Source organism: Urocampus carinirostris, chromosome 10 (genome assembly GCF_059441175.1).
Source record: "Urocampus carinirostris isolate Australia breed hairy pipefish chromosome 10, RoL_Ucar_1.0, whole genome shotgun sequence".
In the NCBI taxonomy this organism is placed as follows: domain Eukaryota; kingdom Metazoa; phylum Chordata; class Actinopteri; order Syngnathiformes; family Syngnathidae; genus Urocampus; species Urocampus carinirostris.
The window spans coordinates 24,766,135-24,792,295 of NC_142358.1; the positions used below are offsets into that span (position 1 = coordinate 24,766,135).

Genomic DNA, 26,161 nt, shown 5'->3' on the forward strand with positions numbered 1-26,161 from the left:
AAATTAAGATAGCATCTTCTAATGGTAAATTGTAATTGGAAGAACTTCCTGCAACTGAAAATGAAAGCAACATAATACATTCTTTTTTACCCAACACTGGGATGAGATTTGTCACAAAAATATTTGCACGTATTGTTCAGATCCACCATTATATTCAGGATTTGCTCAAGATCTAAAAATCATATGTTTTGATAAATGCACACGTGAGATTAAAATTTCCATATTTAAATCGCAGATATTTTTGTGCATCTGCAAAATTCATAATTCATGCCGGATTTTCTTCTTTCAATTGAACTACACACTGGCTTTGAAAGTCTTTAAAAGTGTTTGAATCTGGCATTGAAAAGGGCATACAAACCCTGGGCTCAAAACACTTTTTAAAATTCTAACCAAAGATAAAATCTATCATCAGGATTATGTATTCAAAGATTGCGTAACACCATTAAGGACAACTCTCAAAAAAGATCATTGAGCAACAAGTATCAGAAGAGCCTGTAGATAAGCATGATGTTTAACAGTACTCAATTGCATCCTTAACGACATTCAAGGTCCATCTTATTGGGTTATTTACTCAACCAAAATTTGCGTTGGATTTCTCACATTGATTTCGTGCCTGTAATTAGCTAATAGGCCTTGAATAGAATAGGTTGCAATCTGACCTCAACTAAACATGAAATTTGTGGTCGTTTCACCTCTATGAGCTAATTGCCCATCTGTTTAAATTTATGTAATAATTGGGCCAGTTTGGTGGTTTGTTATTTTCTTCAGTCTGTTAAAACGACATGATTTATGACGTGTGGCGTAAACACCCCGGAAGCCTCGCCGCAATAAACAAAAACAGCGTGAACGTGATTGTATTAAAAAAATAAAAACCTTCATGTTTGGGTTTTAGCATTTATATAAATAAATGTTAACATCCAAATAAAGTCTGTTTTGGTAATAAAGAGTTAGAGACAAAGTTAACTGTCGTGTTATTTTATTCGTTGAAAAGATAAATAGGTTGTGGCGTAGGACAAGGTGAGGCTTGAGGTAATCTTACTGGACTTTCTTAAAAACTTGGTGGCAGACTTTGTCCAGTACGTGGATCTCCTGAAAGAAATAAGAATGAACACAGCTTTAGTCCAACTATCAGATATTGCAGCACATCTCTTGTGTAACATGTCAGGTCTTTTATCTAAGAACCTGATAACAAACTGTCTTTTTACTGCACTTACATCAGGCAGTGCAGTGATACCGAATTAGATATAGTTTGTTTTATTGTTGAGACAATTTTGCGATGTATTTTATTATTGTATCATATCTTGGAATAAAATTCCTCGGTCCGTACCAGATGCAGCAGATCTCCCTCAATCCAATGTTTCCAACCACGATTTTCCTTTTCCCCCTTCTGGACACACACCAGTTTGTCCCCATCCCAGGTGACCAGGGTCTGCATTACAATAAAAACCATTTGAAACAATGGTTAAGGTAAACTGATGATCTAAGGACCACGTTTCAAATTCGGCAAACTGTCCTCACCATGACTTTTCGGTTGTCCAGACCTTTGGTCTGCTCCTCAAACTCCACCCCGACAGTGAAGTTGACCTCATAGTTTCTGAAGGTGCTTAAGGTCTTTGTTTCGAACTTGTCTCCGTTCTGAACGATAACCTTTGTCTGGTGCAGATGGTTGGCAATCTTTCTAGTGGCAAAGTCGATGTCTGCGGGCAAGAATCAAGCAAGATTGAATGATGCTGATATAAATGATAGCCCTGCAATACACTTATCTGTTTGGCTAAAGATCATCTATCTGCGCAGATCATGCTGTGCCTTGCAAAATAATGTTTGACAGTAATTGTTTTAAGGGTGATGTGCAATGTTACTCTTACACCAAACACAACGCTTTCCGTTCAACCCCAAAAGTTTAATTGTTTTAACTGTAATTGTGTGTTTTTAACCTGTCCCTTTGCCATTTCTGTAAAGCACTTTGAATTGCCTTGCGTATGAATTGTGCTATACAATAAACTTGCCTTGCCTTAATTTTTGTCTCATCTGACCAGAGCAACTTGTTCCACATTTTATTTGTGTCTTCCATGTGGCTTCTTGCAAACGCCAAAAGATCCATTTTTTTGGTATTCTTTCACAAATGGCTTTATCCTTGCCACTCTTCCAAAAAGGGCAGATTTACAATTTACAGAGTACAATTAAAAGTATGCGCAGATCGTCCAACTTCAGCTTTGCAGTCTTGCAGGTCATACAATGAGATCTTGAAACTCTTGGTTGCTTCTCTGATTAGTTTTCTCCTTGTCTGGGCCGACCGTTTAGAGCTCGAGTCTCCAATGTAGTGCCTGTGTGCACCAGGGTGCCCCCTAAGGTCACCCAAAGTGCTGGCGGACCTGCTCTTAAAATAGTTTAGCAGTGCTGGGTCATTGTGATTTTCCAGTTATTATTTTTTTAGTAGTTGACTACTTCCAAAAATAAACCTGGTAATAACGTAGTGGCAACATAGCATAGTAAGTTGTTATTTCAGAAACGTATATCAAACTGGGTGTCTTTTGCGTTAATTAGTAACAAATAGTACCTCACAGCTTGAGAAAGCTTGAAGACCCCTGGTTTAGAGAGACGGCTGGGCCTTGGTAGGTTTGTTGTGGTCTTATGCTCTTTCCAATTTTACGTTATTGCTCACATAGTTCTCCGGGAAATGTGTAAATATTGCAAAATCTTCTCGTATTCCATTCTTGCTTTTAACTTTTCAACAACTTTACCTCAGACCTGCCTGGTGTGTGTTTTAGTATTCATAATGCTGTCTGTTCTCCGGTGTGTCCTTTTTTCAATTTTCGGCATTCAGGTCGACATTGAATCATTCAGAAGTCATTAAGGAACTTCTGGAGTCAGTTGGCTGAGCTGAGAGAACAGGGGGGCACTATTTTTGCAACACCTACTTTTCAGTTTTTTACATAGATAGATAGATAGATACACTATCTATCTATCTATCTATCTATCTATCTATATATATATATATATATATATGGGCAGCACGGCGGCGCAGTGGTTAGCGCATGTGCGGCACTGTTCAACGGTTCAAATCCAGCTACTGGCCATACTGTGCGGAGTTTGTATGTTCTCCCCGTGCTTGCGTAGGTTTCCTCCGGGCACTCCGGTTTCCTCCCACATTCCAAAGACATGCATTTCAGGTCAATTGGCCGGTCCGAATTGTCCCTAGGTGTGACTGTGCGAGTGAGTTGTCTGTCCCCGTGTGCCCTGCGATTGGCTGGCAACCAGTTCAGGGTGTCCCCTGCCCACTGCCCGGAGATGGCTGGGATGGGCTCCACCACCCCCCCGCGACCCTAATAAGGATAAGCGGTACAGCTAATAAGATGAGATGAGATATATATATATATATATATATATATATATATATATATATATATATATATATATATATATATATATATGTATATAATATAAAATGTTGAAAAATGGGCAAAATCTGCGTCGAAGAAACTTTTATTTTCTTTACAATGATTATACAATTGAATACTGTATCATGCTCAAAAACCAAAGAACAAACCTTTTTTACAGGTTAAGGCATTTCTCTGACAAATTAAAGTACTGTATTGTCCCTTTGCACGTGACGTCACGTTGCCTTTCCTGGCAGAATGAGAGCCATGACGGACGGCAAGAGCACCTCAGCGGACAGCACTTGAATGAGCACAGCATCCAGACTTTTATAAGCTTTTAGATTAGACTGGTGTACTGGGATACTCTGTTTACACTATACATCGTGTGGACTGAAGTCAAGATTATTCGGTATGTATGTAGAGTGGAGTGAAACTTTGGAACTAATTACAGGATAAGCTCAAACAATGTCCAAATATTCACCTGTTCGAATCCAGATACAAAAAAACAACATTATCAAAGTACCTAGAGGAAGAAAATAGAGTCTGAATGATATTTAGAGATTACAGCTATTATAGAGCAAATGGATGGTTGAAGCCAATGATTAACCTTGTTATTATTATTGATATAATTATTTTGATCATAACTGTTATTAACTCTTGTCACTAATGTAGTTATTAATATTGTCATTTTATTGGTTTCTGAATGAAATCTAGTGATTAGTTGCATTCTAAAGTTAATAGATGGGTAAAATTAGGAATTAATTTGCTACTATTCCCCTTTTAATGTATTTTCGGAGTTATCACGTTAACATTGTTTTTGTTTTTTGATTTGTTGTTTTGTTTAATTTTTGATTTTGTTATCTTCGGGAAAAAGTTTCATTCTTTCATTCGATATGTCAGGAGGAACACGGTTCGATAGCTAGCCCTGCTAATGCTCTCCTTAGTTATCTTAGTACCACTTTTTGTGCTTTTCGACAAGGTTAGCCACCTCATCTGTTTGCCTAGTCATTGCCAATGGTTTTGAATAGATTTGCTTTTTGCTGTTGTCTACTGTTTACTGGCCTTATGCAAGGGACCTAATGTTTTCTATGGTTTATTGCTGTCCGTGTGTAAAGGGTCTGTTCCTGTAAACATTTATTACGTTTTTTTAACGAATACTTGCTCTCTTAGGGATTGCTTAGCCAATTAGAATGCAGAACACAACACATGAGGAAAATCGGTAAAGCAGTGAGACCGTGAAAGATAAACCACGTTATAATGAGAGATTACTGTAGAGAGATCTGTGGAAATGTATTGATAATTATATCTGGCCTTGAATTATTATTAAACGAAAAAAAAAACATATTTATTGACAAAATTTGAATATTATGAAATATTTTTCATTTTCAAACCAATATATGTTTGCAATTAATCTTTTATTATTTCTTGTTTTATTCATTTAAAAATATTTTTTCAAGTAAAATAAAAAAAGAGTCCATTATTTCATTAGTTAAAAATGTTTCTTGTTTTGAGATAAAATCATTCATTTTCTTTTCTTTTATACAAATGCATTTTTTTGTAATTATTTACCTTATAAGGAAGACACTATTTTTAAAGCTCATCATTTCTCTTGTTTTGCTAATTTAAAGATTTTTTTTAAATAAGACAAATGAAATAGTTGATTGTTTTATCAAACTTTAAAACAAGGTTCCATGTTTTAATATATTTTTGAAATGTATTTTCTATCAGAAATATTTTATTACTATGTCTTATAAACAATCTATGACAAAATAAGTACAATGATGCTTAAAATTAGCATACTTCCAACCTAAAATTAAATGTTTAGTTTTTACTTTTCAACTATATTTTTTTGCCGTAAAATTTTAATTTCAGCTTGTGTGGTAGAGAAAAGTGATAATAATCAATGCCACGTTCATGTTAATATACCCCGCTATCCCAGTGAGGATAAGCAGTTTGAAATATGAATAAATGAATGAATTATGTTATTTTAAGCACATTTTCCCCCAGTGTGTGTATATAACTGCTGATTTTCACATAATTACGTGATTACGAACCAGCTCTTAAATAAAGCATTAAAAGTTGATGGCCCCTTATCATCAAAAATCATAAATACCTTATCTACATTTATGGACAGAGGTGTCATATTGTAGTAAAGTTCCCTTAGAAATGTTTGAACATCTATTGTATATTATTAACTCTCTGTGACCTATTTATGAATAACTAGTTATGAAATCAGAAACCAGAAAAATAATCTTTTCTAAATCAATTATATCAACGATTAAAAATAAGGGGTGGGGGGTACTAAAGGTTTGCAGTACCTGAGTAGGACTAAATACCTCCTTTTGAGTACAGTATTTAAATACAATGCCTAGTGAAAGTAAGCAAGGACTTCCAGGCTTCAAACACAAAGCTAAAAAAACTGAATGTAGAATTAACATGTTTGACACAATTGTGAATTGAAACCAAATTATTTCGACATTATGTATCTACTACAAAAAAAACCCTCACTTTTGAATGATCCAATGTCGACCTTAATGACTAACAATGACAAAGCGCGCCTCTGTGTCATAAAGTTTCAGGTTAAATGCACCTGCTCTGTGATGGTCTCAGAGGTGACACTGGAAAACAGGCATCATTATGAAGACCAAAAAACAGAAAGGTCCGGGATAAAGTTGTGCAAAACTTCAAAGCAGGAATGGGATACAAAAAGATCTTGCAACATTTACACATCTCCTGGAACACTGTGTGATGTGAGGAATAATTTCAAAATAGAGAGACCATGAAAACACTGCAAACCTACCAAGACCTGGCCGTCCTTCTAAACGTTTGGCCCAAAAAAGGAGAAAACTCATCTGAGAAGCAACAAAGAGACTCATGATCTCATGAAATGTCCTGCAGGCATACATAGCTGGAGTGGAATAATCTGTGCATAAGACAACTTTTAGTTGTACTCTGCATAAATCTGCCCTGTACGGAAGAGGGGTAAAAACAAAGCCCTCTCTGAAATGATTCCCTAATATGGCCTGTTTGGTGTTTGCAAGACTCTACATGGGAGACAAAAACTACAAGGAATAACGTGCTCTTGTCACAAAGTTTTACGTTTGGCATAAGAGTAACACCACTCATCACCCTGAAAATACCATCCCCGCTGTCAAACATGGTGCTGGCAGCATCATGCTCTGGGGTTGCTTGTCTTTAGCTGAGACTGGGAAAATCATTAGAGTGGATGGGAAGATGGTTGGGGCCAAATACAAAGCGATTTTTTGCTTGGAGTCAGCGAGACACCCAGAATGGGGTTCAGGTTCACCTTACAACAGAACAATGGTCCTAATCAGAAAGCTAAATCTACAGTAGAATGGTCCAATACTAATTAAAGGTGCTGGGATGGCCAAGCGAAGGGTCCAGACATCAATTTATAGAGCATTTGTGGATAGATCTAACAATCATGTGCACCAACAACTTGAGCTGTTTTGTTAGGAAAATATTTCTGTTTCAAGATGTGTAAAGAGACATACCCAAACAGACTTGTGGCTGTGATTGCAGCAAAAGGAAGTTGTCGAAAGTATCAACTCCAAAGAAGGCAATATTTTTGCAACGCCTACTTTTCAATACTTTATTTGTTAGCATAATGTAACATGTCGAATACTTTTGGTTTTTCACATGTAGAAAATATTTGTATATTTTTTTTATCTATAAGTCTGAAGACTAAAATATGGCAATGTCAAAAACACTGTATTTTAAGACACAAAATTGACATTAAATGACATATTAGGTATTATTATTATGTTTATTGCAACATCGCGTTTTCTTTGACATTTACTACATTGCTGAGTCGTGTTGAGCTTACCGATAGCTTTCATGACTTCCTCAAAGTTGTCATTGCTCACCATCTCCCAGCGCCCATTGTAGTCTGCAGGCATTTTGAATGTATGCGTCAATCTCGTGGTTACCTCTTAAGTTCTTTGTCAACCTCCAGAATGAATTATCGGCCACAGACCTTTTTATAGGCATCGCTTGTGTGCACTTTTGTGTGCCAAAGGACAGGGTCCGCCCGATAATTGCCTTGAGTCAGGGCAGGTACATTGAGCTCTAAAGGTCAGGGTTTAGGTGAACACTTCCCTGCAGAACTGTGACTGCTTGTAGCTCGCACAAACTTGGATATGTGGGCATGTAATGTTCTTGTACGTACAGGTGAACACTTTAATCCCCACAAGCGTGTCAGTGCATCCGGCTGCTGATTCTCCTTAGCTGATTTAGTTTAAACTGCCTACAGAATTTTAAACTTACCCTACGTGCATTTCATTTACAAACAGCGGGATATCTGTAAATAAGTTCAATTATGAAACAACAATACTTTTACCAAACAGTGCGGGAGTCTATCTTTCAGGGACATAAGTTAGGGTTTTTTGCCGATGTAGTAGGTGTGTCGGATATGATAACTGATATGCTGCTTCCCTTTCACACAGTGGTGATGAATAAAGTGGCAAGATTTTTATCGGCGCTCAATTCCCTCTTGACAACGACAAAGGTCATCTGAAGACATTACATGTGGACAATATTAACCTGATTTTAGCTGACCTCCAATGGCCCCCTGTCAGTTTAAGACACAGGTGTCAAACAGGCGGCCCGCTAACGGATTGAATTAGGCCCGCGAGACAACACTCAGAGAAGCGCAAGAGAAAAACAAGCTGCAGGTTAAAATATGTCAACTTGATGTTGCCAAAGACAGGTGCCTCTCACAAAGAGACTGTACTTGTATTTCTCTCTCTCTCTCTCTCTCTCTCTCTCTCTCTCTCTCTCTCTCTCTCTCTCTCTCTCTCTCTCTCTCTCTCTCTCTCTCTCTCTCTCTCTCTCTCTCTCTCTCTCTCTCTCTCTCTCTCTCTCTCTCTCTTTTCCACCCCTTTTCTCCCACTCTGTCTCTGTCTCTTTCACTCGCTGTGTCCCCTTTTCTCTTCCTTTGTTGCTCTTTGTCTCTTTCTCTCTGTGTCTTTTAACCCCTTTTGCTCTAACTTCCTTTTTCCTTTTCTCTCTTTTCTCTTTCTCTCTTCATACACTTTGCGCTTTCTTTTCTCTTTTCTCTCCTTCTGTCTTTCTATTTCTCTTTGGATTTCTTTCTTCCTCTTCCTTTCTTTTCCCCCTCTCATGACTTTTTATCTTTTATTTCTCACGCTCCCTCCCTCTCTCTCTTTTTCTTTCTTCGTCCCGCCCTCTTTCCTTTTCCCTCCCTCTTTCTCTTATTTCTTTATCTCTTTTTCCTTCTTTTTAATGTACTAGTCCGGCCCCCGACAGAATGTTTGTTCTATCGTGTGGCCCCCGGGTTAAAATGAGTTTGACACCCCCTGGTTTAGGATGTGATTTTGAGGTTTTGTTGGTAACATACAAATTTTTGCATCGACTTGCCCCCTCTTATCTTTCTGAATTAATAGATTTAAGAGGCGCCTATGTTTTTGCTCGGAAAATGCTGCTCCACCAGTGATTCCCAGAGCCACGAAGAAATCTCCTGGCGCGAGACCGTTTTTTCGGGGCCTGGTGCTTTTGAATGATTTACCCTTATTGATATGATCTGCAATCTCAGTGAAAGTGCTTCAAACTATGCTTAAGACAAACTTATATTCTTTAATTAAGCCATTTGCTCTTAATTTGTATTCAGAGTGCCCAAAACACTGTCCCGGCAAGCCTGTTTATGTAACCCTAACCATTTTGATTCTAAGTAGTTGTTCATCCACCATGGATGACCTCTGGGCTGGGGCATCACGACAACCTGTGCCCAGGATGAGAGAAATGGGCTTCCAAAATGTATTCATCATCGGGGGTCCAAGCCATCCATTGTTGGGTCTCTCACCTAGGCCCTATTAACCCTGGCTTCCTCCCACATTCCCCCGAAAAAAACCCACAAATCGACTGGCAAGCAGACCAGGAAGCTGCTGCCCACTCCAAATGAGCTGAAATGGGCTCCAGCTCAGCTGCAGTCCTATAATAAGGACGAGCCACCCTGGCATCATAACGGCACCGCCTGTCTGTCCTTCATCCTCCATGAACCAGTGTGTAACCTGTTCACTAATGAGCAGATGGACAAACAAATGCAAATTGAACTCAGTAATTGTTTACTCTTATTTTATATAATAATAATTATGCATTATATATTATACACAATCAACTAAAATATACCTACAGATTTGGCTTACATAAATTGAGTACAGTAATCCCTTGCCGTATCGCGCTTTATCACTACTTCAAAATGCACTGTGGTTTGCATTCTGATTGGTTAATCATTTACCTCACCTCTTACCTGCCTGTGTCTGCCTGTGCGGCAATAACACTCTGGTGTAAGTTATACGCGTACGTAAAACAGCTCGACAAACCTTCATTACATGCGCACAAACCTTTTTCATTTTCAAGTTTTTCTAAAAGCCGTGATGTCAACAAAACACTTTAGACCGACAAAAGCAACAAGAGGAAAGTGCTTTCTTTCGCCAGCAAAGTTGGACTTCTTGACATGTTAAAGTAAAATAAAAGACTTTTTATGCCACATTTTTTCTTTTTTGCTATAACTTCCACATGAAGGCGACAAAATATTATGTGGAGTAAAGTGGAAATGTCCAGAATTAATCTTAAATTATTTTTTTAAATGTGACCTGCCACACACAAAAACAAAACTAGTTATGATAATACATATGTCAGGGAAGACCAGAACAGAGCAGGAGACCCCAGAGCGTTCGTACAGTTCAGGACTGAAGAGAAGATCGTAGCGTGGGACGAAAGCAGGTCGGATCTACCAGGACTGAAGAGAAGATCGTAGCGTGGGACGAAAGCAGGTCGGATCGGAGGCAGGCAGGCAGAATCAGGTAAACAAGAAGGCACATGTAATCGGGAGAGTCTTACGGGGTACAGAAGTAATCCTCCGACCAAGAGTTCTCCGCGTAACGCGTTTAAAAAGGGAGCATTAACCAATCAGGAAGCACATTCCAGCGCACCACATGATTACCCCAGGTGGCTCCACTTGGGTAATCATGACAGAACCCCCCCCTCAAGGAACGGCTCCAGAAGTTCCCCAGAAAAAAAAAAAAAACCCACGGCACGTCACAGGGTAACACAGGAAAATCAGGAGAGTCAACTCAGAAGAGTCGGACTCAGGGCGGGCATGTTCAGAAGACTCGGACTCAGGGCGGACATGTTCAGAAGACTCGGAATCAGGGCGGACATGTTCAGAAGACTCGTACTCAGGGCGGGCAGGTTCAGAAGACTCGTACTCAGGGCGGGCAGGTTCAGAAGAGTCGTACTCAGGGCGGGCAGGTTCAGAAGAGTCGGACTCAGGGCGGGCAGGTTCAGAAGAGTCGGACTCAGGGCGGGCAGATTCAGAAGAGTCGGACTCAGGGCGGGCAGATTCAGAAGAGTCGGACTCAGGGCGGGCAGATTCAGAAGAGTTGGACTCAGGGCGGGCAGATTCAGAAGAGTCGGACTCAGGGCGGGCAGATTCAGAAGAGTCGGACTCAGGGCGGGCAGGCAGCGGAGTCGAAGTCGAACAGGCAGGCATGGGAGTCGAAGTCGAACAGGCAGGCATGGGAGTCGAACAGGCAGGCATGGGAGTCAAACAGGCAGGCATGGGAGTCGAACAGGCAGGCATGGGAGTCGAACAGGCAGGCATGGGAGTCGAACAGGCAGGCATGGGAGTCGAACAGGCAGGCATGGGAGTCGAACAGGCAGGCATGGGAGTCATTGCGCAGTCATACGGCCGGAGGTGCCTTAGCCAATTTTGCCACGTCGGAAAGGACTTGCCGAACTGCACATTCTGAAGGGGAATGGCGCTGCTGATTCAGGCTTTCATAGTGGTCAGGGGGCAAATGTACGAACGCGGGGTCCATTCTGGTCGGAGGATTCTGTCAGGGAAGACCAGAACAGAGCAGGAGACCCCAGAGCGTTCGTACAGTTCAGGACTGAAGAGAAGATCGTAGCGTGGGACGAAAGCAGGTCGGATCTACCAGGACTGAAGAGAAGATCGTAGCGTGGGACGAAAGCAGGTCGGATCGGAGGCAGGCAGGCAGAATCAGGTAAACAAGAAGGCACATGTAATCGGGAGAGTCTTACGGGGTACAGAAGTAATCCTCCGACCAAGAGTTCTCCGCGTAACGCGTTTAAAAAGGGAGCATTAACCAATCAGGAAGCACATTCCAGCGCGCCACATGATTACCCCAGGTGGCTCCACTTGGGTAATCATGACAACATAATGTATAGTCATACGAATAACATTATTGCATAACTCACTTTTCGGCCGAGATTGAGATTTTTGCCAGTGTCAGGTTCCGATTGGAAGATGCTTTAACTGCACAAGTGCCCAGATGGGTCAACCAATCATTTTTTAGATCAGCAATCAATAGTGCAATAAAAAAACAATCATTTTGTTCCTCTTTTCAATTTTCAAGATTATTTTTAAAATTATAATTTTACAGTGCAGAAGTTATTTGTCAAAATATTATTTTTATAAAGTGCAGCACTTTTATCGATTGTTTCACTTCATAGTTTTCTTTTTCAATAACGTTCACATGATGGCAAGACAATATAATCTGAAGTAAAGTGTATCATGTCCTGAATAGATATGGCAGAGAGATTATGTTTAAAATCACAATTCGACCGTACAGAAGTAATTTGTGAAAAAAATGCTCGAGTCTGTAGTAAATGGGAAATGGTCTGCATTTTATATAACACTTTTCAAGTCAATGAAGAGCTCCCAAAGCGCTTTACAATGCGCTTCACAGTTTTTTTCCCTTGGTTTCAATGTATAATAGAGTATATGGTCAATCATTAAATGAAGGTTTCTACTTTGTGTGGTTTGAGTATCGAAAAACCCGCGTAAAACGAGGGTTTACTATAATAGTGAAATTGAAATAGAAGAGTATTTTTTTTTCAAATTTTAAGCAGGAAATGTAATTAAATTCAGTTTACATTAAAAACAGTTTAAAATAAGAGTATCTTTTTTCTAAAAACATAGAATAAACGAAAGCTTTTAACAACGGAGCAGGCACAGTATTCACAAACCAAGCGGCGTTCCTTTTTTGACCACGCGAGGGCAGTGCTGCGACACAGCACACAACCCTTGTGTTTCATGCATATTAATTTGCAAGGAGACTCCGATTTCTGGTGGAACAGCACTGCGTGTTATCTTGTGATCGATGTTCACATGACACAAAACCATCTGCTAAGCAAAGGCCAACGCGGCAAAAATCTGTTCGCTCTGAGAGAAACTGTGAGCTGGAAATTCATTTTGGATTCAAAAATTAAATGGTGGATGCATAACCATGTATACCTGTCAACCTCTGTCTATTGCTCCCATTATTCCATCCATTATCTGCACCGCTCATCATCAATAGGGTCGCGGGTGTGCTGGAGCCCATCCCAGCTATCTTCGGGCAGTGGGCAGGGGACACCCTGAACTGGTTGCCAGCCAGTCCCAGGGCACACAGGGACAGACAATTCGCTCGCTCATTCACACCTAAGGACAATTTGGTGGGACAATTAACCTAACATGCATGTTTTTGGAATGTGGGAGGAAAGCGGAGTGCCCGGAGGAAACCCACGCAAGCATGGGGAGAACATGCAAATTCCACACAGGAGGTTCGATATCATGACCTCAGAACTGTGCCGCACATGCGCTAAACACTGCGTCGCTGTGCTAACCACTCCCAATATTATTGATTGCAATTATCCTTAAAATGCGATAATAACCTTACAAACACAACTTATTGTATTTACTCACAACAAGACAGACTATGAAGAATGAAAACAAATATATTTTGTGAAAACAAGTTCATTTATTTTTTTGCCCAATAAACATCACAAACAATTATTTCATCATCTTTCCTAGTTTTTATTTTCACTTGCAGTACATTTAGTGTCGCTTATCCTGCACAGAGGCGCAGAATCTTGCATACAGACGTTGTCCTACATACGAACGAGATAAGTTCCGGACGATCGTTCGTAAGTTGAATTTGTTTGTAAATTGCTTCAGTGCTATATTTTGTATGCTCAAGGTTTATATTAGTTTGTTTGAGGCTTGTATAAGTAACCTGTATCGTTTTGTACTAAAAAATAAACATTTCATCAAATAATATGCTCTATAAAGACAAATAAAGTTGAGTTTACTTTTGGAAGATGCGCTTCAAGAGGTCACCCTCCGTGGTAAAAAGTGGCCCAAAACAAGCGTTCTGGCCATTTTTTCAACCGTATCTAGCTTTTGTATTCCACTTTAGTTTAAAAAAAACGTCTCGCCTCTTCTTTACACTTTATACCAACCATATTGAATGAAAGCACGAGACACTAAACAATAAAAATGTCAAAGTTCTTGGCGCACTGGAGATAGTACAGGTATAGAAAGTATCGAATGTTTACACACGAACTAGGCAGAGGGAGCAGATTTTTTTTCTTCTGGGTGGATGTTGGGTGACGTCTTACAGCGCCACACGCCGTTAGCGGCGGAAAGAAGCACTATAGTAATGTACTGTACTCGGAAAAAGGTGCACACAATACAAAATCCAACTTACAGCAATGTCCGGATATTTTTCAACATCAAGAATTGTTCTTTCTTATCTACGTTTATTGCAAGTCGAATGGTCGTAAGTAGGGGAGCGTCGGTACTTCATCTGTTCTCAAGGACAGAAACGGTCACAACTTAGTTTAATTTTTGACAAAGATATTACAGTACCAGTTTCCATTGTCTTTCATAAACGGTCAGTCGGCGTTAGAGTGAAGAAAACGGAGCAATACGCAAAAAATAAATGCTTGATCGAGCATAACATTCACTAGCATAACATTATACACAGCAGACGACGGAGACGATCTGGGTTAGAAGATGAGATTATTCTAAGAAAAAAGTTTTTTTTAAACTGCGCATACAATTTGAAATTATGACAAAAAAACAACACAATACAGTGAAAACAAATAAATAAATCGACAGGTATGTGATAAATCAAAGATTGCTTGACATGTCCCCTCTGTCCATGCCAAAATTATACCCTTGAGATATAAATATTCTCATTATCAGTAGCTCAGGAGGTAGAGCGCTCGTCTTGGGATCAAGAGATCGTAGGTTCGAATCCCGGCTTCTCCGTGTTATACGTCGAAGTGTCCTTGGGCAAGACACTGAATCCTTAACGCCCCCAATAAGCAGGTCGGCGCCTTGCATGGCTGCATGGCCACTATTGGTGTGTGAGTGTGTGAATGGGTAAGTGTGAAGCACAGTATAAAGCGCTTCATTGACTTGAAAAGTGCTATATAAATGCAGACCATTTACATTTACCATTATATTTTAAAATTATTCAAACGTATGAGCTACATCCTTAAATGTTAACTGATTGAAAGTTAGACATAATTCAGATATTTTAAACAATTGAGAAGTCTAATTTTTTATTATAGTATAGTATAGTATAGTATAGTATAGTATAGTATAGTATAGTATAGTATAGTATAGTATAGTATAGTATAGTATAGTATAGTATAGTATAGTATAGTCTTTGTTGCCATTGATAACAACATAGTAAACATTGTTTGCAACAAGATTAGACATGGTACGCCAGCAAAAACAAGATGAACATGTAATAAAGACCTAAAAGAGAAAAACTAGATAACATAATCTCAGGAAAAATAGGCACACACAATGTAGTGCTTGGAGACTGCCCAGTGAATCGTGACAATAGTGCAATGAAAAGTAGTGCAATAACATCTAGAAGCAACATTATTCCTGAACAAGTCGATAAATAAGATATGAATACCCACTTGTCTGTACAATACTCATTTTCAATACAAATGGTAAATGGTCTGCATTTATGTAGCACTTTTCAAGTCAATGAAGACTTCCCAAAGCGCTTTACAATATGCTGCACACTTACCCATTCACACACACTCACAAATACACACACACACACTCACACACACACACACACACACACACACACACACACACACACACACACACACACACACACACACACACACACACACACACACACACACACACACACACACACACACACACACACACACACACGCCAATAGCGGCCGTGCAGCCACTGGCGAGATATATATTTTTTCAATTTTGTGTGCTTGTCTAGGGTGGTGACTGCCCTGGGGATGTAAGTGTTTCTGAGCCTGTTAGTCCTTGTTTTATGGGCACGTAGCGCCAACCAGTGAAAAACCGGTCAGTTGGATGAGAAGAGTCCTTTATAATGTTGTTAGCTGTTGCGGTATCGCAAGCCACCAGGCAAGGCGCAGAGCCGCCAATGATTTTCTGGGCTCAGTTGATTCGTTGGTTGTTTTTTTTCTATCTGCTGCTGTGCTCCCGGCGTACCAAATTCACTTTTAATTAGAATGCAAAAAACCTTTAATATCCTGTCCAACTAGATGCATTAATTCATTAGCATGCCGTTCAAAGTGTTAGCACGCATTTGCGTCACCTATCAGCTGCAATGGCGGCCTTGTCATCTCTGCTGTTTCTTCCTTCAAAGCTTCAAATGGTTCAATGGATCAGTGTCCTCTGAGGAGACAAATGACTGAAAGGTCTGCTCTTTGTTATGAAGCTATACTAGTGTACTCTCAGCGGTGACGCAAGAAAAAAAATTGTCATGTGTTTTCATCTCACTCATGGACACGACTGGTGCACCGCTCGCTTTTGCCCCGCACTTTGATGTCCCGGCAAGAATACAAAGGGCCTCACTGATCCCGTACAATTTAATGGTGTTGCCTTTTATCTTCCTTATGGAAGCTCCTTTATTCGGAGAGGGAGAATGGCTGTAAAATTATTGTATGCATTAGTGCAAGATGAAAAGTAGACATAGTGTATGTGATGGAAAATGAAAATTTAATTGAGGAAAAATGTCTGATTTAAAAGCAGTAGGAATACAACAACAAAACAAAAAATCACATTGCAATAAATAACAGGATATTGAGACCCTTATACACATTTTTATACTACTGTATGCGTTTAAAAATAATGTATTCCAAAAAATATATATATTATTGGTCGTCAGTGACTGGTCACCAAAGCCCTTTGTGGCAGAGGGAAGAAAAAATAATGGACTAGCTATCGTTTTGATATGTAGTAAAATTAAAAGCCTGCAATAGACAACATTGTCATGATGACTGATTAGTATCACCTGTGCCCGCTCGTTTGGCGCCAGCCGCTGCGGGCCCCCTGATTCGTTCCCCGTCCCTTTTAAGCTCAGTCCTTTCACTCTCCTGTTGTCAGTCCGTCAGCGAATCTGTTTCAACAAGGCAGGCACTTTGACTCTGACTCCCATCGGTCCTGCTTTTTGCACCCATTTTCAACCGTCCGTTCCGGATTTCCCCGTTTGTCTCCGGCTACGACCTGTTTTTTGACCCCGACCACGTTTTGCACTCCCGTCTCGGCTTACGACCCGTTTTTGATCCCGACCACGTTTTGCTCTCCTGTCCCGGCTATCGACCTGTTTTTTTCCGTCTTCGACACCACGATTTCCCGCTCCTGAAGATCCACTTCCGCATTCGGATCACGATCCTATTCTGTGAGTGGCTTGCATCCCGCTTCCAGCGAGCACCGGATCGCGGCGCCGCCCTTCCTCTTTTTCTCAATAAACTTGTGGTTAACGTTACGCATCTGGGTCCTGATTACGTTCTGGTCGTGACAAACATTTGAAATAAATTACAATAAAATAATATTTTTACTTGGTTTAAGGTGTGGGATGAGAAATTCCAAGTTTGGTTAATTCAATTTAATAACCCCGTTTTATTGCTACCGTAAGATTCGGACTATAAGCTGCGACTTTTTTCCCAAGCTTTCAACCCTGCGGCCAATTTAAGTTTTTTTTCTAACGGCCAGCAGGGGCGCCCGAGGAGTGAAGGTAAGACACTTTGTGCATGAATAAACCTAGCATGAGCTGACCCTTGTCATGGAAAATGTGTCAATCAAAAGGGGAGCGCTAAAAACATATTAGGAATACTTTTACGAGTCTGTTTAATTGTAAAAGGAAATAGTTAAACAAATGGATTACAAGAAGCAACGTCCAACGAAGCAGAAATGTTTAAGTCGGATTCCTATTTATCTGTTGGCGTTATCTTGTGTTTTAGAGTAAATAGTTTACATGGTTGGATTCTATAGATTGTCCTTGATGTAGCAAAGCCATTTTCGAGGATATTCAAAGAAGTTGAAGACGGCCTAGGTGACATAATGGTGAGTGACGCCGCTTTTATAGTTTTCGAGTATCGTGATGTTCCTCTGATGAGTATATTTTAAAATATCTTGAATACCATGAGTATAATTTCTACAAATGTATGTGGCATGACAACTTTCAATGACTGTTGACATCGTACAGTCACGTATTTGTTTATCAAGTCCCTGCATTACCATATATTAGCAAATCTCTTTCCGTGTACCGTCTTGCTTTGTAAATATTTCATGTTTTAATGTGTCACATGCGGCTTATAGTCAGGTGCGGCTTATGTGTGTAAAAAATGTTTTTTCCTTTAAAAATGTACTGGGAGCTGCTTATAACCACGTGCGCCTTACAGTCCGAATTTTACGGTATTTTCTGTTTAATGAACATCAAATGTTAATTTTGTTTGATGAGCGTAATATTAGTCGCAAAATGTACTTTTATGCGCACAGATGCGATTTTAAATTTTATAATGAACCTCAATTTAAATTCACACAAAAATCCACTTTTAATTTTAATAGCAATTTAGTCCTGGTCATCTCTGATTTTGTTAACTGTCACGAAATGTCGGACAGACCCAAACGCGAGACACAAAGGATAGGTCTGACCCCCACTCGAGGGGGACATTTATTTAAACTGCAATAAAAAACATAAGAGAAGAAAAAAGGAAAACATTAAAAAAAAGAAGAAGCAGGAAAAAGGAAGAAAAAAAGAAAAAAATGACAGATTTTTGGGGGTATCTTGATCAGTATATTACCTATAATATTGTAATATTATGCAGAAAATGATTTTTTTTTACAGAGTAAAAAATCTGTAATTCTACTAAATCATAATGGCATTTTACTCTCCAGTGAACTTTCAACTCATTTCAAATTCAAAAACCTTTTTATACTAAGCAACTTTAAAGCCAAGCAAATGGAATCCCTGCATGAAACAACAAAATTTCAGTGCAGCAAATAATAAACATCAAAATACAAGAACAAACTAAACTGTTTAAAAAAACCTAATTGTAAAACACATTCCTGAAAAGCACTGAAAACATTAAAAGAATATTTAAACATCTAGAAAAAAATGGTAAAACACAAAACGATTTTAACCTTTTATTAATCAACAAATCTAAAGTCCAAAACGCAGAAGCAATGGAAAAAACTGCATATTGACAGATCACAAGGGGAAAAAGTGTCTTGATGGTAGCCGTCTATTTTTTAAAATAATAAAACTTGATGTAAGCTGTTGCTGGATGTGCCGTTGGTTATGTTTTTGAGCATTAGTGCAGTGTACAATTCTTTTGGGGGGTAATAAGCATTGTGTCCCCCATACATTTGATATGCCCCCTGCCCTGAGACTAATGTCTGGTGACACCACTGATAGCAGTTAAGGCATCCGTGAACAATGTACCTTTGTATGGGCAGTGATCGTCACATGGAAAGACAGGCACCAGGACAACAAAGTCCAATGCACCGGAGGCAAACGAGCATTACCAAATAGACAGGCGAAAGGTTCGGAGATTCAGTGAATCCGAACAAAAAAGACGACAGTCCAAAAGTTCATCAGGTGGTGTTAGGAATGCGGGAAGTCAAGCGGGGGTTCAGTACAGAAGATTGCTGTGGCGAGAAATGCAGCAAACTAGCAAGGAACCAAGGGGACAGAGGACTAATAAAGGAAAGAGGATCAATCATGATGGGAGAAAAAACTATGAGGAAATAAAGACAAGTGACAACAGCTGTAATTAGGAAAATAGAACCTAGAAGTGTGTGAATAAATAATGTAAGTTTGAGCGAGAGATAACAGAGCGAACATACAGAAAAAATAACTCAGAGTGCAGGACCATGAGCTATGAGTGTCTGTGGATACTTGTCTGTCAACCACTGCTTGAAGTAAGCCGGAATTTGCGACAGTCCTTGTTTTCAATCTGGAAAAGTTATACTTTAACGTGGAATCGAGTTACAAATGTTACAAATTGCACTCTACGAAAAATGGTCATTAAAAATATATATGATAAAGTGACTGCAATAACTCAACCGAAAAGTAGCAAGGGAACACTGAAAAGATAAAACAATTTTCTTTGAGATAAGCTTAAGCAATTATAAACATCTTTGTTAGAGTACAGGAAAATGGACCATCTGCCATCGCTTAAGTCTGTAAAGCTCATCAATCACAAACAGAACTACTCTTTAAGTGGATTACAAATCATACTTGTTTTTGTTTCAAGGCTGCACGTACATTAACCAAGGTCAAGGCTTGTATGTAATATTTCCTGGATTAATTAGCTTGTTCTTCACCAACTATATAAACTGTGTGTCTGTTTTTGATTCAATAAAGTTGTTTGAATATCATTATCACCAGTGTTCCCTCTAAACTGCGCTTGTGCGCAATTGCGCACTGCTCGCACAATCTCAGCGCACAAGAATTTCTAGCCGGCGCACAAAAATGAGGGCTCAAAATTACTAATTAAGAAGCGACTTAAGTCAAAGTTACAGTGCATGAAGGTGAAAATACACGGGTTCCCCTGATGTTGCGTCCTAAATGCGGTATTTTAAAGTCAATGTCGAACGAAGTTGAAAAGTAAAGTCAGTAGAGTTTGTCGAGAACCGGCTTCTTCGGCTCGGCTCACTAAAAGGAACCGGCTCTTTCGGGTCCTAAACGCCTCTTCAGGTCGTTTTTGCTTCTTTAATCCCAACATGACCAAATATTATGTAAAATTATGCACAAAATGACTTAAAGGAATGGGGGAATAGAACAAAAAAGAAAAAAATACCAAAATGAAAAAGTAGTGAAAAGCTGAGAAAAAAAGAAACAAAAGGAAGAGAAAAAAAGAAAAAATTAGGAAAAAAAGCCAGAAAAAAAGAAAAGAAAGAAATGTAGGAAAAAATTAAATAGACAACAAAAAGAAAAAAGGAACAGCTCGGAAAAAATAAACACAATGGGATTGTTTATAAAGGAATTTAAAAAAAAGTAGAAAAAAACATGGAAAAAAAGAAGAAAAAGTTTGTGTTGCATTGAAATGATTTCCAATTATATCAAGTGAATCTTGTTGCCAACATTGTACTTCCACTAAAAAATGTGATTAAGTACAGTTCTGTATCTTACAACCGACTAAATAAGCCCCCAAAAATGTTAATATTATGCGACAAAATATGTCAGGAAATAAAAAGAAATAGATATCTTGTGAAATAATTGTAAGAACAAACGACGTTTGTAGGCCGTACAACCTTTGCAATAATACATTAGTCAATTCATTCAAAAGAGAAAAATAATTTTGCATTGCCGGAGACTCAGCAAAATGTAACTTGATGTCAAGTTTTGGACATGTTTGATAATTAATTATCTTGCCACACTTGGGATTGTGGTTGCTCACTGTCGTTTCAAGCGTTGCTCACCGACTTTGTGTGAATGCTCAGACCCGTGGAAAATTAGAGGGAACATTGATTGTCACACACGGGCATTTCCTATCCAAGAAGTTATTTTATAGAGTATCATTTCAACTGAAATTTGACACATTGATCCCTGCAAGAAGGAAATCATTATTTCCAATTGTTTCCTGTAGTCTTTCACTAGGTTTGCGCAGACTGCAGGGGGGATCTTAGCCCACTCCTCCACAGAGATCCTCTTTAGATCAGTCAGGTTTCTAGTCTGTCGCTGAGAAACACGGAGAAACACGGACTGGCTGAGCCATGCTAGAATCTTGATATGCTTATGGTTTTCGCCTTCTGAGGCAAAGTGGCATGCCAGATCTTGACAGTAACCTTCTTAATATGACATTTATTTTAGGTTCTATAAATAGGAATTTTGCTTTTAATAGTTATCATTATTTTATTAGTTCATGCACCTCATGGAGAGTCTTTCCCACAACTCCAGTGACTCCACTTTCGATAACTTCTGGTTTTATAACCATAAGAGTATCCCCCCTTGAATTTTTTTCCCCATGTGCTCCGACTTGCGGTTGTTTATCAGTTATGGATGTTAAATATCTCGGCTTGCTCTAGCATCATCATTCAGCAACATGCTTGCTTTGATCAAACCCTCACTAACCTCCATCAGAGCCCGCCACGTAGAAGCAGCACCAATCAATCCTATGTTCCGCCTCTGCAAGTGCCATTCTGTTCCCTCGGGATAAATGTTCCAGTCTTAACCTCTACCACTGCATGTAATGTGCCTTCCCTGCGCCATCACTAGAAAGCAACAGCATCCTTATCGTCGCTTTGAGAAAAATAAACAAGTTGTCGTAGCTTGCGTTTCCCCTCTCATCATCAAATTTTTGGCAAAGTTTGAGATGGGGTTTTAGTTGTTTGAGAATATGCAAAAATTTTTTTTAAGTTGGTTGCAGTTAGGCCTTGTTTCCCACAGAAAGCAACGGGACTCATGCAGGAACCTGGGAAGAGTTTTTCTATTTTTTGCTTCCCTTCTCTGAAATTGGCCTGGATAGTGATGAATTATGCATGTGATTTCCTATGTGGAGCAGGAAAGGGCTGCGGGTCCTAAGGGATCAGCCGGGAAAGGGTGCCCAGATTCACATTCTACAGCGTGCGCAGGGCCACTAAAGAAAAACGATGGAAGGGAAAGACCACTTTACTGTACTGCTCTTATCCCAGTGTTTTGTTCTTGGAATGCTTGAGAACTTAATTCAGCATTGGTAGGTTTTTTAAAGGTAAACGTGAAAAACTCACAGAAGTATTGTCTTTTTCTGCAACTGTACTAATTGATATATTAAAGCTTCCTGTATTATATGTATCCTAGTTAAATTAAATGCCGATACTTTAACCACTGATGTGCCTAAATGATGACTGATAAGTTTGTTCTGTTTTTAATATTGGACACCTGCAAAATAGATTTGCATAAGATGCCAGTCTGTTATTGTGATTATTATTGTACATTGTTTTGACTATAGTTAACCATTTATATGATTGTCACTATTGGGTAACAATGTTGCTGTTTCTTGATAACACAGCCTTTAGGGAGGATCTGCATTTTGTAACCGAGGAGACTTAATACAATTTTGTAGTCGTCTACTGTTGTCTTTGCAAATTAAGAATTTGTTGATGTCTTCTCACCTAATTCGTCTAACACGCAAAAGGTATCAAAACAAATATATAATTTGAGACCGAGTGGAACCATATGTTGGCCTGGAGAGGGATGGGCACCACCAGACTACTTGCCTCAGACACACCATAGGAAAAGGTGCAACCCAAGTGGTCAAAGGATCCAACCAACCAACCCACTAAGCCATAAATAAATCGTTTACAATGGAAAAAAGACAATGCACTTGTTCATATTATGGACAAATGAAGTTTATATTTGCTTTAAAATGGCAAATGAGAGAGTACTTGGTTGGTTTTGGACACATAGAGAGAATGAATGAGGAGCAAATGTTGAAGAGGATCTACGGAGCAAAAGTCAATGGAAGGGGACCAAGAGGAAGGCTGCGATTGACATGGATGGATGATGTTTTGCAGGAAAGAGGCCTAAATGTAGTAGAAGCTAGAGCCCTTGTTGGTGATAGGAATGAGTGGAAAGGTGTTGCGAAAGGATAGTAGGATGTTTGGACGCGTTCTAAGGGATGGACACGGCAGCTGCATGATGCGGCTGGGTTAAACTAGTGAAAGCTGTGGGGCCCTGCTGTTGAACAAAATAGTGTATTGTGTCACCCTGACCAGAGTGACATGGCCGCTTTCTTGTGTCCCGTTTCATTTGGAGGGACGAAAGCATGACAAACTTAAGTGCTGATGTGCTTAACTTGTTTGGGTGTTTGGGCATTTGGGTTGGCCATGGTCCAAAAATGTTTGTGTGTGTTTTTTGCTACTTTTACCCTTTTTTATTTTCTTTTTTTTGTGCATGTGTTTGTCTTGCTGTCAATCACCCCTCTTGAGGGATATGACCAGGATCGATAGAAAGGATAGAAAGGATAGAAAGGATAGATAGATAGATAGATAGATAGATAGATAGATAGATAGATAGATAGATAGATAGATAGATAGATAGATAGATAGATAGATAGATAGATAGATAGATAGATAGATAGATAGATAGATAGATAGATAGATAGATAGATAGATAGATAGATAGATAGATAGATAGATAGATAGATAGATAGATAGATAGATAGATAGATAGATAATGGCTTTTGTGGAAACACAAATCCTGTAGTAATTGGCTTTTTTTCGAGTGTCAGTTCATTTTTCTTCAGGACTGACAGTTTTTCAGACCTTTCATTAAACAAAGAAAACATGGCTAAACATGTTGTCGCCAAGTCCTTTGTGATTTAAGAATTGGTTGGCTACTCCAGGGACAGTCACACAATTTTTGCATCAACAAAATGCAACATGTGCTTTGCAGGGTGACAATTACCAAAACCAATGACTATACTTTTTAACGCAGGAATTTAGCAACATTCGGCCCTCTATTGGCAAGCAATAACTACAGGATATAGTTTCCCTATTAATTGTAGGGTGATAACCAATGCTGTGCACAGAAACACTTCAGGCAGTGCCAAAAAAGTGCCCACTCAGAATATTTGGTCATTTTATCTTTTAATTTATTGAACAGTTTCATTAGTTCAATGACTTAAAGGAGTTTTACAATTACCCCTCGTGCAGACTTTCTACATCAAAAATGTCAAAGTCAAGGCCCGTGGGCCAGGTGTGGCCCCAGAGAAATATAAAATATAGACTACTGTTGGTGCTAGGAAAATACCGGCTCCTTTTTTATTGTTCATGATATGGGGATTTTTATATCAAAAATGAAAATAAAATATTACTTACAGCAATGAGCACATATGGCTTTATTTATCTCATCATATTGAAATGTATTTCTGAGCTTTTCAGTAGTTTCAATTGGGTTCACTTGTCTTGATGTGTCATTTGAAAAAAAAAAATACCATTCCATCGGTCCAGCCCTCGGCTTGTAGCTTTATTTTTTGATTTGGCCCTTCCATCTGTTCTCCTTTGACACCCCTTTTCTATATTATCTTGTTTGCACATAACACACTCGCAAGCGAACATACATTGGTTCCTGTTTTGTTTAGGGCAAACTCCAATGTGACTGTATAGATTTTCTGCGCTTTATTTGATCAAGTGTAAACAATATAATCCAAACTTCTGCACCAATCAGCCCTCATTTATCTGAATGAATGTAAAACAACAGCATTTAGTTGCAGCGTTATAAGTGCCAATCAAAAACTTCGACCAATATCCGCAAAGTAGCAACAGAGAAGGGTCTTTTATTGTTGGCACTTTATGTTGATATTTTTCATTCATATATTTGCTTTGATAAAGTTGTCTCTCGATGACTTGTGATTTGTATTTTTGTATGCTCTGACGTCTAATCTTTGAGTTACTGGGGTGTGCAGTTTTCAGCACATTTGTTTGATACTGATTTCAGACATATTATATAGATGTGGATAGAGCTGTTGCTGAGGGGTGGGAATGGCATGCCCTGGTGCTGCCTAGGCCTTGGGAAATTGGGAAATGGGAAAAATATACCTCCTCGTTGGGTACTACACCCACTCTTTATATGGGTTTCTTGCATGTTAGGCTCTTCCACCACACCAGCACCTACCATGATTGTGGAATATAATCCCACAAAAGATTATTTAGACGATAGATACTGGTGTCCATTGTTAACACTCTTCCTCTGTTAATCTCATTCTCCTTTCTTCATGGTTCTGAAGATAGGCACTGACCTCGGTGAAATTTTGCTTGTGGTGAAGGAACATGAACTTTTAAACCGGTGATATAGCTCATGCCTGCCCGACCCACCAACACAGCCCCAAAATATTTTAGTGCTTTAGTCAAGTCAAGTCACATTCATTAGTGTATGTCTTAATAACAAAAAGTCTCCAAGGACTGCACAGGCCAAAATTACAATATCTTCTGATCTGAAACCTGCAGGCGAGCAAAGAAAAACTCAAAAGCTTATCCTTAGTAGGGTCACGGGGTGCTTCAGGCAGTGGGCAGGGGACACCCTGAACTGGTTGCCAGCCTGTTGCAGGGCACACAGAGACAGACAACTGACTTGTTTATTCATATACCTAGAGACAATTTGGACCGGCCAATTAACCTGACATGCATGTTTTTTGGAATGTGGAAGGACACCGGAATGCCTGGAGGAACCCCACGCAAGCAGCGGGGAAACATGCAAACTCTGCACGGGAAGGTTGCTAGCTGCATTTAAACCCATGACCATAGAACTGTGCTGCAGACGTGCTAACCACTCATCCGCCTCGTAGCCCACCAGTGTGGCACAAAAATTAGTTACAGTGGCAACACAAAGTCGGGAAGTAATTTAGTTCAGCTACTGTATTTCATGTAAACAAATTATCAAATTATTTCCTAGGCTAAAAGCAGAATTGAATCCCCTCGGCCGCCTTCAATAAAAGATCCTTTTTTTTTTCTTCAAGTTAGTAAAACAAAACACAAAACAAAAAAAAAACCAGAAGGTTCTTTTCAAATTATTTCCTTTTTTTGTGTCAAGCAATGGTTTCCAGAACTCTTTTGTGGACAGCTCAAGATAATGGCACAATTGATCAATGGAAAAGGAGAAATGCTCAAAATGCTTAGTGCCTTGATTTCATGCTAATGACTTATTTGTTTATTTCTTAATTTACGTTGT

General features: G+C 39.3%; 1 protein-coding gene across 1 annotated transcript; it reads right to left on the reverse strand.

Moving 5' to 3' along the window:
• Positions 1 to 1,035: 1,035 nt before the first annotated feature.
• rbp2a (retinol binding protein 2a, cellular) lies at positions 1,036 to 7,297 on the reverse strand. The gene is made up of 4 exons (XM_088345262.1): positions 7,225 to 7,297; positions 1,519 to 1,697; positions 1,328 to 1,429; positions 1,036 to 1,089 (listed from the first exon to the last, which is right to left on the reverse strand). Exons 1-4 carry the CDS (start codon positions 7,295 to 7,297, stop codon positions 1,036 to 1,038), a joined length of 408 nt encoding a protein of 135 aa, XP_088201388.1.
• Between the last annotated feature and the right edge of the window lie 18,864 nt (positions 7,298 to 26,161).